The sequence below is a fragment of the Taeniopygia guttata genome, chromosome 1, assembly GCF_048771995.1.
Source record: "Taeniopygia guttata chromosome 1, bTaeGut7.mat, whole genome shotgun sequence".
Taxonomy (NCBI): Eukaryota; Metazoa; Chordata; class Aves; order Passeriformes; family Estrildidae; genus Taeniopygia; species Taeniopygia guttata.
This window is the reverse complement of record NC_133024.1, coordinates 19,088,096-19,102,089: the sequence shown is the minus strand read 5'-3', so window position 1 is coordinate 19,102,089 and position 13,994 is coordinate 19,088,096. Positions and strand designations below refer to the sequence as shown.

The window sequence follows — 13,994 nt, the reverse complement described above, 5'->3', positions numbered from 1 at the left end:
ACCAGGACACCACCCAGAACCTTCCCCCCTTCCTCATGTCACCACTGACGGGTGCAACATGTCTGGACTGGGAAAATGTCACCCAGCCAAAGGAAAGTGTCCCCAGAGTCAGCTTTGCTGAAACTCCTACGTTCCTCCAAGCTGCTGGCTGTGTCCATGCTCTGCTTCCTGAACACATCACTTCAGATGGAAAGGCTGAAAGCAGATCTGTTTATTCCGGGCATCCATAGCACACAGCCCCCTGAGTATCCAAATCCTGGAAATTCACAGGTTCACAGCAGCTCAGAAGCTGCCCAGCACTTCCCCACCTCCTCTGCAACTCAAAATGCATTGGGAATCTGGTATTTTAGGAGACATGGCCCTGCAGAGGACCTGCAGAGGCTTGGGCAAGGACCCCAGTTTTGCCTCCAGGGGCTCTTTGCTCTCAGCCATCAATTTTTTGCCAGGAAAAGAAAGAGCAGGCTTTCCCTGGCCTTTGGCTCTGCTGGACTGGTGGGACTGATGTGCTGGCCCAGCAGGTGACCTGGATTAGCAGACACCAGGCTTTTCCCAAGCCTTTTTCCCTGGCAGCAGGACAGACCATGGACACCAGGAGCAGCCCCAGGGCTGAGCTGTGCTTGTAAAGCCTTCCCTCTATGCCCGTGGAATTAAAGCAAAGCAGAGAACCCAAACACTGGTGAGGCACTGCTGCTGCCACCCCACATGTGCACATGTGACACAAGCACGTCCCCACCACTCTCCCTCCACGTGTCTGGGAGATTCTGGAGGCTATTTTCAGAGAGACTTTAGTGCGTCAGCACATGACAAAGGCACACAGGGCTGTGCTTACGGCAGATGGGGCTGGGAGGAAACAGCTGGAACCAGTTTGGCTGAGCCTGTAGTTGGGAGGGGGGTTAAAGCCCATCCAGTGCCACCCCTGCCAAGGACAGGGACACATTCCACTATCCCAGGTGGCCAAAAGTCCCATCCAGCCTGGCCTTGGGCACTGCCAGGGATCCAAGGGCCTCCCCACTGTCCCAGGGAACAATTCCTTCCCAATATCCCATCTAAATCATAATGCTCCTTGAAGCCAAACAGGGCAGTTTTTAGTTATGTCCCTCAGCTGCATTTTGACATGTGGCCCTTGGTTTTTGTGGCACGCCCTCTGGAGATATAAATACACATGAAAACTGCAGTGCTGTGATTTTTGGTCTTTCAGCCACTTCAAACACAGCCAACCGCATTGTGCAATGGTTCTGTGTCTCTGCAAGAGCCATTCAAGTCCCGGGCTGCAAGTTTTGTTTTCTGAGGAAGTCATTTAGAAACTGGACAGGGTGGCCTAACTTCTGGAAAAAAAAACACCAAGAGATGAGGGGAAAACATCCTGTGCTGAGGATAGCTGTGTTCTTGGTGACAAGAGCTTCCTCCACATCTGCCCGTGGCAGGGGTTGCAACAAGAGGGTCTTTAAGGTCCCCCTTAACCAAACCAATTTGGGATTTTAGGATCTACCTTCACAGATACAGCAAAATACAGCTGAACTCTGCTCACAGGCCTGAGCTGGCTTTGTCCCTCCATGATTTAATCTTTGAACCCCTTTAAAATATCTCCTCATGGAAAAATCAGTGGGGTCATATTTCTAAAGTTAACCTTGCTGGCGAGTAAATAAAAAACAAACAAAACCCACCAGATAAAAACCAGCTGAATGGGCTGAAATAGGATTGGGGAAGAGCCTCAGGCCATGGCTCTGTGTCTCCAACCTCTGTGCTCTGCTAGCCTCTGCCTCAGTGCCTCACTTTCCTTCTGCCACACGAGGAGGGTGATTAAATGCACCAACATGTGCAGAAAAACCCTCAAAACCCCAAATCTTCCCCACAAAAGGGACAGAGAGATCTTGAGCCTTCAAGACTGACTGTCACCTTCTGCTCTCTGGCCTGGTGAGATTCTCTATGAGCCAGAACATAGCACTGTACACTGATTTTAGGGCTGTCACTATTGAGAACAAGGAGTTATTGAGGCAGAAGGGAATGAAGCAGATGTTTCAAGACAGAGGGAACCCTCTCAGGTGCAGCCTGTGGTTCTGCAGAGCTCCTCAAACCCTCACCTGGAGGGCTTGGGGCTGCACCAGACCCAGGAGGAGCCAAGACTTAAAAGAAAGGCTTCCCACTGACAATGCCAGGGCTAGATGGGATCTTGGGAATTAGGATTTGTTCCCTGTGAGAGTGGGCAGGGCCTGGCACACGGTGCTCAGCCCTGGATCTCTGGCAGTGTCTCAGGCCAGGTCGGACATTGGAGCTTGGAGCAACCTGGGACAGTGGAAGGTGTCCCTGCCCATGGCACTGGATGAGCTTTAAGGTCCCTCCAACCCACCCCATCCTGTGATTCTCTAGAGCTAAACCCTGTAGGATCTGGGAGTTAAACCTGCACTGAAACACTGCTGGCTTGGGAATGGAGACAGCTCCACACCAAAGGCACTTCTGCCCTGGGAAACACAGGAAGCATTTTCCAAACACACTTTGTGCCCATAAATCCTCTCAGTGCCTCCTGCAGGAAGCTGAACTCCTTCCCAGGCCAGAGATCCGAGGGGGTGCTGGAGAAAGCAGGGGGGTTTTACCTTGACACTGAGAAAGGGGCTCCTGCAGAGCGTGTTCCGGGCCGCGTCTGGCTGGCTGCTCCTTGGAGCCTTGCTTGTCATTCTGTCAGCCTGTCAGAGAGAAATCATTCAGCACAATGCTCGTGGCTGTGCCTGAATTCCCTCCTGCTCGGCAGGTAAAATCCTGTCAAGCTTTGCAAACACCCCCCCAGCAGGCACACGGCCTCCCAGGTAATCACGGATTGTTCCTGGGTTTCCTTTGCTCTCCGAGCACTCTAATTCTGCAAAGCAACAAAGCACCCTGTAAAGTGTTAAACCTCAGAGTCCAGGGAGGTGAAATGCTGTTCAGCAGAGCCAAGAACAATATTGTGAAACATTCCTGGGGTCGGTGTGATGTCCTTATCAATGTCCTTATCAATGGTAATGGGGCACCCTCAGCCAGCTGGCAGCAAACACTGGGAGAGCAGCTGACAAAGCTGCTGGCTGTGCTGCCATCCAGAGGTACCTCAGCTGCCTGGAGAAATGAGAATCAAAGGGTACCAGTGAGCTGCAGAAGTGGGTTTCCAGAGGGATCCCATGGGCTGCAGAAATGGGCTCTGAGAGAGAGCTCAGGGGGCTGCAGAACCCCAGAGGTTCAAGGGGACACAGGGCTCAGCAGTGCTGGGCAGAGGCACATGCCTGGCTCCAGCCCTGATGAATTATTGCAGAATGCCAGAAGTTCAAGGGGACATAGTGAAAAGTCCTGCCTCTGGAGGGATGTGTCCGGGCTCCTGCCTGCACACAGGGGGCTCAGCAAGCCCTTCCCACCCCTCGCTGTGCTGGGCTCGAGTGGATTAAAACCCTGCTTCCCTGTGCATCCCATTTGCACCCACGGCGTTTCTGCATCTCCGCTGGCAGAACCCCTCCGCTCTCGCTTTCAGGCCCCCAGCCATCACCTAAATGCGACCATGCCAAGAAATTCCAGCCCGTGGGAAGCCAGCACCCCCTCTCTGCCCGCAGATCTCTTTCCCTGCTCTCTGGCCTCCCAGTGCCTCCTCCCCAGGGACCAGCAATGTCTTTGTTGGGTTTTTGTACCCAGGCTTCCTACTCAGGAAGCTGCATTGTTTGGAGGCACGTTAAAGCCATTAGGCTTTAACTTGTTGTTCAGCACATTCTAATAGATGTTTTCATCTCCACAGCAAATGGGGTGAAAGGCTTCTCATTATTATTGTGTGTAATTCTATTTTCCCCCATGATGAGAAGCAAAGGAGCGAGGACCCGCAGCCTCAAACAAATTAACAAATGCAGGGGTTGTAACTTCTGCTATGTAAATAGCAGGGGGAGCCTGCCTTCACTGTGGTGTTTGTAAACCCTTCGCACGGCGCACAGGAGAGGCGAATTCCACAGGGGACCCACACGAGGTATGCAGCAGCCCCTGTAGCAAGCAATTGCTGCCCTCAGCCCTTTCCGAGAGATATTGCTGTAACAAATCCAGGGCGGGATCAATAAAGCGGATTTGATCGGAAATGAAAGCAGGCAGGAAAAGCCCGCCGGGCCCCTGGAGGGTTCAGCAGTGCTGGGGCAGAGGCACCTGCCTGACTCCAGCCCTGATGAATTATTGACAGCACTGCTGCAGTCCCTCGGATGCTCAGGGGGGAGAAAAAGGGTGGAACACCAAAGGCAGGACACCCTAAGGAGGCTGGATTTGCAGGGATGGGAGTGCTCATGGAGCTGGAAGCCACTGCAGGCTCCATGTCCTGGTTAACTGTGCTAATCCCTTTGTCCCTCATTGCACCTGCAAACCACAAATCCAGCGGTGAGCAGCCGCACATCCTTTCCACGCTCTCCTTTCCATGTGCGGAGGAGGGAGGGGGCTGACCCCCGCGGCAGTGCTCTCCAGAGGGCTCAGACACCGCAGGGTTTGCCAGCAGATCGAAGTGACGATAAACCCCTGCCCTCAGATCCCGCCCATCCACCGCTCTCCCTCCGGAACGAAACTGAACAGAAAAGTACTTTGATCCAGCAGAGCGGTCAAGGAGCACATCAAATAAAAAGGCAGATAAGCCTTAACTCATTAAAAAAAAAAAAAAAAAAAAAGATGGATGGATGGACGGATGGTTGTTCAGAGTGCTGCAGATCCATCATCTGCTGTTATTCCTTCAGCTACAGGTGCAGGATTTGTCCTCGAAGCCTAGTCTTCTTCCCACTTCTGTCCTGGGTCACTGCATTCCCCCAGAAAGGCCTTGCATGGCAATCCCTGGGTGCAGTGGGCACAGGGAGCTGAGCTCAGTCTCACACCAACTGATGCCACTAAAATTCTGCCAGGAATTGTCACCCTGATTCTTAAGTTTTTCTAAAGCCTTCTGAGCTTACATTCTGTTAGAAAACTTTCCCACCCAATTTCTGTAAACAACATATTATTTTGCATTCCTTCATGGAAGTAGAGAAACTTGATATACTAGTAGTTTGTCCAATGTCTTTGGAGAAGTAGCCCATTCACTCTCCAATCCACTGTCATCTTTGGAAAAGTATACAAGTTAAAATCAGAAAATAAACGCTTTTTTTTTACCTTGCAAAATAGCGGGTAGCTCGCGTTATGCTTTCATGTGTCCTATAGCGACAAGGAATCCCAGCCTCACCTGCCTGGCACCTTCTCCCTGCTCCCAAGGGACAGTGACTGCAGGGAGCTGCAGGCTGGGGAATAACCCCCAGCTGTGCAGAGAATCCCTTTGCTTGGGAGGGACCTTAAAACTCACCCAGTGCCACCCCTGCCATGGCAGGGACACCTTCCACTGTCCCAGGCTGCTCCAAGCCCCGTCCAACCTGGCCTTGGACACTGCCAGGGATCCAGGGGCAGCCACAGGGAGGAATTCCTTCCCCATATTCCACCTAATCCTGTTGTCTGGCAGTGGGGAAGCCTGTCCTGTCACTGCCTGTATCTGAGATAATCCCACAAACCATTTGCAGCACTGATTAAGATGCTCTACTTGTCCCCAGGCTGCCTTTCCTTTGACACCAGGGCAGCAGAAATGCCCCAAACCCCATGTGGGACCTGAGCAGGGTCCTGGCAGTGCCAGCAGGGTCTGGGCTGGCTGCACATCACCCTGTCCCATTCCTGAGGCTGTGCCTCTACCCAAAGCCTTCCTCAACAGCTTCTCCCCTCAGCTGAGCAAGGACAGGCACATGCTGGGCTGAGCAGAGTGTGAGCAAATAACAACCACAGCAAATTAAATCCCAGCAGGGGACTTGAAATGCCAGCAAATATTCCAGAATCTGGCTTCCTTCTGCTGAATAATTGTGCTTTCATGGCAGCGAGGCTGGAGGTGTGTCAGGGTGTGTATTTATGAACGCGCCTGGGGTAAAGGGGAAGCTGGCTCGGAAAATGTGGGTGCAAGGATGCTTTATAACCCAGCAGAAGGGAAAGGCAGTGGATGCACAGCATGGAAAAAGACAGGGAGTAAAAAGGGATGCAGAGATGGGCCCGAGAGATGTTTCTATCTTGCACCCTGTGGCAAAAAGAAAGTGAAAATGAGATCAGCCCAGGTCAGCGACTCTGTGTAATGAGAAATGGGCCACAGACGATATGTCCCAGAAATCTTACAAGAAGTTAGAATGGGAAAACATTCCTGGAGGTTAAAAATTAGAGGAAAAAGGAAAACAGGTGCTGAAACACATGACATGCACTCAGAGGCAATGAGGGAGAGGCTCCAGCCATGCCCTGGTACCCCTCCGCTTCAGGAGTGATGAAACCCTGCTCTCCAAGTGTGTGCTGAGGTCTCCCAGAGCTCCCTGCCTTTCCCTGACACCCTCTGCCAGGGCTGGAGACCTTTCTGGAAGGATCCTCACCTGCTCCAACACTGCAGGATGTGGGGAAGGAGCTGGAGCTCACCTAACAGTACTAAACCAGAGATGAGGACTCTCATGTCACTCCCTGTGGATCCAGGGACAGCCACAGCTTCTCTGGGCACCCTGTGCCAGGCCCTGCCCATGCTCCCAGCCAGGAATTTCTTCACAATATCCCATCCATCACTGACCTCTGGCAGTGGAAGCTATTCCCCTTGTCCTGTCCCTCCATCCCTTGTCTCCAGCTCTCCTGGAGCCCCTTTAGGTCCTGCAAGGGGCTCTGAGCTCTGCCTGGAGCCTTCTCCTCTCCAGGTGAGCACCCCCAGCTCTCCCAGCCTGGCTCCAGCCCTGAAGCAGCTCCGGGGCCTCCTCTGGGCTCTCTCCAGCAGCTCCACATTCTGCTGCTGTGTCCCCAGGGCTGGGGCAGCTCTGCAGGTGGGGTCTCACCTGAGCACAGGGGCAGAATCCCCCCCTCTCCTGCTGCCCAGGCTGGGGGATCAGCCCAGGGTTGAGAGTTTCTGGTCTGGTTCATGTCCAGCCTCTCAGCCACCAGCAATGCCAAATGCTCTTCCCAGGGCTGCTTTACATCAATCCATCCATCATCTATCCATCCATCATCCATCCGTCCATCCATCCAACCATCCACCCATCATCCATCCATCCATCCATCCATCCATCCATCCATCCATCCATCCATCCATCCATCACCCATCATCCATCAATCCCTCCATCATCCATCCATCCATCCATCCATCCATCCATCCATCCATCCATCCATCCCTCCATCCATCTATCCATCCATCAATCCATCCATCATCTATCCATCCATCCATCCATCATCCATCCATCCATCATCCATCCATCCATCCATTCATCCATCCATCCATCCATCATCCATCGCACCCGGGGTGACCTTTCCTCCCAAGGGGGATGCACCCTGGAACAGCCCTGGCTCTGGGAGGGGGCAGAGGGAACTCCAGAACCTCTGGCTGAGGGAGATGGCTCTGGAGTTACATAAGCATCAAATGCTGGAATTGCATAATTCCATGAATCACTCACTTGGCTTGGCTTCCAAAGGCTACCCAGGGCTGCAGAGCTGTCGGGGTCTGCAGCCCCCCCAGCCCCCCTCCTCACCCTCTGCTCCTGCTGCTTGCCAGGCTCTGATGAGATGCATCCCCCTGTGCACCAGCATCACCCCTTAAACTGCTTCTGCCCTCGCTCCTTCCCATCACCTGTGGGTTTGTGGTGTGGCTCAAGGCTTTGTGAGATTTGCCACACCAGGATCTCCCAGCTTTGCTCCTCCCCTCCACGGTTTTGTTCAGTATTTCGAGTACAACATCACCCCAGTCTCCTGGATGGAGGCAGGTGCTGAAGACCCACCGCCCTGCCCTGGGATGGACAGATGTGGCTGTGCCGCAGGAAAGCCTCGTCTTGTGTCCTTGGCAGCACCACCTCCGCTGTGTTTGGAGGGAAACTCTTCCTGCCTCGATCAGCTCCAGCCCCTGGGTGGGAGTTAAAGTGCTGAAAGGAGGATGAAAAACCCAGTTCCAGCAGGAATCTGCATTTCCACAGGCTGCAGGTAGTGCTTGGCTCTATGGACAAGCACCTGCCAAGAGAAGCCTGAAGGGAAGTGATCCCAAAACACAGCTTCCCCCATTTGGGGTTTCATACACCATAAATACATTCCTAATGTTTTTTCCCCTCTGTACTTCACTGCTGCTTGGACAGGAGGGAAAACTGAGAAAAACACAGATTTTTTTTGCTGAGTTCCCCTGAAAGCTGTGAGAGTTTGCAGTGCAAGGAGCAGCTGGAGGAAACGGGCAGAGCCAGAGTGGCTCCAGGGACACAGACACCTCTGGTGAGAAAAATGAACTTTTTGAAGGGGAAGCTGTTGCAAAACAGGGAGCAAGAGCCCCTGCAATGGCCCCGTGCCTCAAACACACATCCTGAGTGGAAACCCCAGCAGTTCCCTGGAGCTGAGCCCTCCTGGAACAAACTAGAGCTTGTTTGCAATTTATTATCTATAACTTCTGACAAAAGAAGTCCCAACACACCCAGATCCTCCATCTGCACTCATGGTCTGCCCAGGATCACAGACCTGCTCCTCAGACTGAGTATTCCATGAGGAGCAGCTACACCCCAATCCTGAACATTTATTTCCAAGGGACATTCAAGGGCAGCTCTTTACCCCCTCCACACTAACCCAGGGATTAACAACCAGAGCATCCCCAAATTTTGGAGGTGGCCAGTAAAACTTGCCTCACCAGGAGCTGGGAATGACGCTGGCCACCTGCAAGCAACAGGGATGGATGGATGGAGGAGCAGGAGCAGGGAAATGCTGCTGCCAGGAAAGGGAACTGAGTAGAGCTTAGGAGAAGTGAGAAAATTCCTTAGCCAGCAAGAGAGGAGCTGGCTGTGAACAGCAGAGGAAACACTGCTGGTGGGACAGACCTGGTGACATATCTGGGTGGGATGGAAAAGGAGCAAGTGCTGGAGTGAAGCCCCAGCCCAGAGCAGCTGGTGGGGGCTGGAGCTGGCACAGGAAAATGAGGAAAAGCTGATATTTTGGGCAGCAGGGGGGACTCAGTGTCTTTCTTCCATTATTTAACATTGATGGACTACACTGTCATATGTACGCTTGAAGGGACCAAGACAGCCCAGTGAAAATGGAGATTACTTTCTGGAAGTACCCAGACCTGCAGCTGGAGCCACAGCTGGCCCCAGCCAAGCTGCCTGACAGCAACAAGCCCTTTCCTGCATCCCTGGGCGTGATCTTGTCCTGGGGTTTCTCCAGCCATGCGCTCTCAGTTTTCCCTGGACGACGCCTCAGAGCCTCGCGGTGTTCAGATCACGTCTCAAGCCAGGAATTCCCCTCACTGCTGCTGTGCCTCCCACGCTACCTCCATTTCCTTGGAAAATCACCTTTCCAAAGCCTTGGGTGCCAATGGCAGGTGCTGAGGGGTGAAATGAAGCTCCCAAACCATCCCTCAAACCCAGACTCAGCCACAGCATAGCTCAAGACAGTCGGTATTTAATCCACCTCCATCCAGGGCACATGTGGCAGGTCCAGGGTAGAGTACGGTGCAGAGCAACACCCCCAGGGAAGCACTGGGAGCAGACTGGGAGCCAGGAACCACGGAGGAAGGGGCGTTTTTTGGGACAGGCAGTGCCATTCCCTTTGACGCAGGAGCTGCCCACCCAGGTGAAGCCATCTCCAGAGATGGGACCAGAGCAGCAGCCCTCACACAGGACGGGACAGGTGCCCGCCCCGCCGCTGCAGAGCCGTCCCCTTGTCCCCATGCCCAGCGGGGACACCACAGCAGCGACCTGACAGAGGCAGCAGGTGTGGCCAACCTCACCCCAAACCTGAAATCCGTGCTCCAGGGAGGGCAGGCTGCTCCCACGGCTGGCTCCCCGGGGATATGCCCACCCCAAAGGCTGGAAGGGACATGGCAGCTCCCCCGTTTGCAGGAGCCGGCAGAAGCCCAGCAGCCAAGGAACAGCTCGGCAGGAGCAGCTCAGCACTGACCTTTCCATGACTCTAGGGCTGTAAGATCAGCTCTCCTCCCAAGCAGTGCCCTGCTGGAGGGGTTTGGCTCAGCCAGGCTCCCTCTGGCAGGTAGGCACAGGTCAGCTCCACATCTGCCTGGCATCTTCCCAAGATCTGGGCTGCAAAGAGCCCCTGCCGTTATAGAAGTGAAACCACGAGAGAAACTCACCGGGGCAGCCTTGGGAAAACTGGGAAAATTCCCCGCAACGGGAGAAATAAGCGGGGCTGCCTCCCTGGGGATTAAAAGGACCCTCAAACAATTAAGCACAAGCAGAGAGGAAGCGACAAAGCACACGTGCAGAAGGCTGGCACGGAGCGGGCGTGCTGTCACTCCTCTTTCTCCCCGGTGAAGCTGCTCCCAGCCCCAGCGGATCCAGGAGCCTCGCAAAAGCAGCCGGCGGCAGACAGTTCACCTTTCTCACAGCCCGGCAGGGGCAGCTGCTGCCATACTCACGGTTGGCTCCGGGGCTCTCCTGGCGCTCAGCCGCCGGCAGCGAAACTTTCCTTCTGCCAGCAGAGCCGGGGTCACTCGCTCCTTTTCCTGCCCGGCTGGAGGTGGGGATGGGTGTGCGGAGTGCGGAACGCGGAGGTGGGGCTTCGCCTGCGCTTCTAAAAACCGAGCACATTCAACTTTTTCAGTCCCTTCCAAGAGGGTTTATTTTATGTCTGTGTTTTCTTTTTCCTGGGGCTGCAATCCCAGAAGGATGGAGTGCGCGGTTTGCTGAGCCAGGGCTTGGCGAGCTTCTTACCCAGTCCCAGGCCAAAGTGGGCTTGGCTTTCCCTCCATCCCCCGGCTCCAGTCCCCTCTCCCCTGCCTGCAAGGGTCCCATTCCTCCAGGGCGGTTTCCCTGTATTAATTTTTTTGTTCGATTTGCTTCATCTGCAGGTTTTTTTTTTTTGTTGTTTTTGTTAGGTTTGTTTTTTTTTTGTTGGTTTTTTTTTTCCCCCTGTAAATTTTGAAGCCGTGGTGTAATCCTGGGATTTGGGAAATGGAAACTTTGTTTATCTAACCCTGGACTATTTATTTTCAAGGTCTCCCCAGTACTCTCTTGCTCTGAGCACTGAGGCTTTTCCAGAGGGGAACTGGAGAAGTAAACAAACAGGCAGCCCCATCCATCTCTGCCTTCTGGCAGTGGAAGCCATTCCCTGTGTCCTGTCCCTCCATGCCTTGTCCCCAGTCGCTCTCTGGCTTTCCTGGAGCCCCTGCAAGGGCCCTGATCTCTCCCTGGATCCTTCTCTTTTCCAGGTGAGCACCCCCAGCTCTGCCAGCAGACAGGTGCACAACACGGGTGAGCTTTGCCAGGGCAAATTCACACTCGGATTTCACAAAGTTGCAGCTTGGAGAGCAGGACAGCTAGAGTCCTGTCCAGGGGGAAAGTCAGGCGTGGAGGGAGAGGGAGAGCCCTTTGGTGAGTTCCCTGGTCTCCTTCCATCCCAGAAGGCACAAGAAGCTCCTGGATATCCCAGCTACAAGTGGGATATTTCCACTATCAGGGTGGTGGTGCAGCAGAGGCAGAGAAAGGCACAGCGACCTTTCCCTCCTGGCATTTCTCGTGTGGCTCTGAGGGATGGGACAGCCCACAGGACACACTGGGCAGAGGGACTTGATGTTTCCCAAGGGGGGATCATCTGCTTCCTCTGCCAGCTCATTACACTATAATTAAACAAGCCCTTTATTAGCTCTGGCAGCACAGAAGCATTTGGCCACACCAGTGTGTCCCAAAGCACTCTGCACCCAAGTAACCCCAAGCTGAGCTCCTGGGCAGGGCTGCCACAGCAGAGGAAAGGCACTTCATCAGCTCCACTGGCTCTGCAGGGTGGCAGGAAGGCATTATTGGATGGAAACAAATATTATTAATATTTTACAGCTGCAGAGCTCCTTCCTTCCCGGGGGGCCACGCACAGAGCATCCCCCAGGAGCCCCGGAACGGGCTCGGTTTGGGACTGGGAGGGCAGAGCTCCTTTGTAATCCAGGGGAAGAGGAGAGTGTACAGCCGCAGGGCAGCATGAGGCAGACACCCCGAAGAGCCCCGGCATGGCAGGGAAAAGGGGATATCCAGGAATGGAGAGGCAGGAAGCTCACGCTGCGACATTCCACGGAAGAAGAGCACCATCTAATGACTTCCTCAGCTCTCGTTTCGAGCTGCTCGGGGTTCCTCAGCTGCTCCGGCTGCTGCTCCATCCCACGGGCAGGGGGTGCCCAGAGCACCTTGTCCCACTGCTCCATGTCCCAGCTCTGGGATATCCCTGTGGGATGCTCCCAAGGGATGCTCATCCATCCAGGGCCGGGCTGGACAGTGGAAGTGTCCCTGCCCATGACAGGGAGGCAGAAGTGTAAAGCCCCTCAGCCCAGCCCAATCCTAAAAAGCCCCTGGGGTGTTCAGAGCAGGGCAGTGTTTGTCCTGGTGCCCCTGGAGCTGTGTCCTGCCTGCTGCCGCCGCTTTCTGGCAAGAAATTTCTTTCTGGCCAAGATATTTCCCACTGCTCTTTCAGCTTTTAGGTCATGTGAGGCTTTGGCCTCCAAATATTGGGATGGGCAGACCCCAAGCGCCTCCCCAAAAGGATAATTCCTATTAAAAGCAAGCACTAAAGCCTGAGTGGGCATGGAAGTGCTGCGTCAGGTGAGGGGGGCCAAGTCCTCTGGAGTTTGTGCAGGAAGGAGTATTCCTTGGAACACTCGGGAGCAGTTCACAGGAAACCATAGTAGCACCTACTTGGGCAAAGAGGTATCAAAATCTCATAGCTGAGGTTAGAGATGTGCACAGGTGGACGAATCCAGGCTGGAAAATTAGGAATCCCATAACTGCTGATGTTCTGCTGCTTATTCCAACTCTGCTCTTGGCTCAAGACTTCAGCTGGGATTGGAAAGGAACAGTTCAATGTTCTGCGTGGGAAGTGGATGTGTGGCCGCTTCTGCACGTGAGGATAGGAAAAAAACCAGCTGGATCAGGGCTGGCATTTCACATCTGGGCTCTACTGATGCCTCACAGAGGGCCAGCCGAAAGCCGGGATGAAAATGCTCGGAATTCTGCAGAAATTGTTTGCAGAGCTGGGATTTAAATTGGGGGGCTGGTGGTAATCAGCTGCCTTGCCTCTATGAATTTTGGGGCTGCCTTCTGAATCCCTGCTTGGATCCTGCCTTTTAATGTCTGTATTTGTAACGCCTGTAAAGGACAACAGGAAAGGGTCATCTGTTTTTGGGATTTCAATCAGAACCAAAGTGAATAATTTGCAAATTTTCCTGTTTAATGAAAAATCCCAAACCACCACCAAAGGAAATAAGACCAGGATGTGTCAGATTCTGGGAAACAGGAATTGGGAAATAGGAGGATTTCCACAGCAAGAAGGGACTTTTCTATTATTCTCTTATTAAAAAAAAAAAAAAAAAAAAAAAAAAAAGAGTTTCTGTTTTTTTTAAAATGACGTTTTTTTTTTTTTTTTTTTTTTTTTTTTTTTTTTTGTAATGCAAAGGTGGTTGGGAGTGTTCCAGGCTGGGCTGAACGGGGCTTGGAGCAGCCTGGGCTGTAGAAGGCGTCCGTACCCGTTCCTTTCCAGCTCGGAACCCCAGATGGCAGCACGACCCTGGGAATTGCTGCCTCGCTGCTCCTACGGGAGAGCAACGCGATCCGAAGCTCTTGCCTTAAAAACCCTGGAGAAACCCCGCGAGAAAGTGAATTTAAACTATTTGTAGACAAATAGGGCAAAACAAAAGGCCAGTTGCCGCGTCCTGCATTTGGATGCCTAAGAGCATTTAAGCACTTTTTAATATTAAATGTGCTATTAGTTCAAGGAGTTTCTATTGCTTCTGTCTAAAGGAGAAGAGGTTTTACAATTCTGAAGAAAAGATTTGCTGTTACCCCTTTTGCACAGCATCACTTCCAGCTCTGAGCTGCTGCCATGAAACGCCGCCTACAAAGAGTTAGTGGACATAAAATAGTAATAATATAACTATAACTAAAAACATAATCATAATTATAAATAGAAATATAAAATAAATAATATAATAATCATTATAACATATATTTTGAATTGTCTCATTGTTTTGCCGAGAA

At 52.9% G+C, this 13,994-nt stretch overlaps 1 protein-coding gene across 4 annotated transcripts in view; it reads right to left on the bottom strand.

Moving 5' to 3' along the window:
- Positions 1-10,507, bottom strand: part of SLCO2B1 (solute carrier organic anion transporter family member 2B1) — a 30,822-nt gene extending 20,315 nt beyond the window's left edge. For 3 of the 4 annotated variants that reach the window (XM_072924340.1, XM_030264435.4, XM_072924349.1), the window contains exons 1-2: positions 10,397-10,507; positions 2,592-2,681 (exon numbers count right to left, since the gene is read on the bottom strand). In XM_072924340.1, the coding sequence (XP_072780441.1) occupies positions 2,592-2,672 (81 nt within the window). In that variant the 5' untranslated portion in view covers positions 2,673-2,681; positions 10,397-10,507. The other variant, XM_072924343.1, reaches the window with a different exon arrangement.
- Between the last annotated feature and the right edge of the window lie 3,487 nt (positions 10,508-13,994).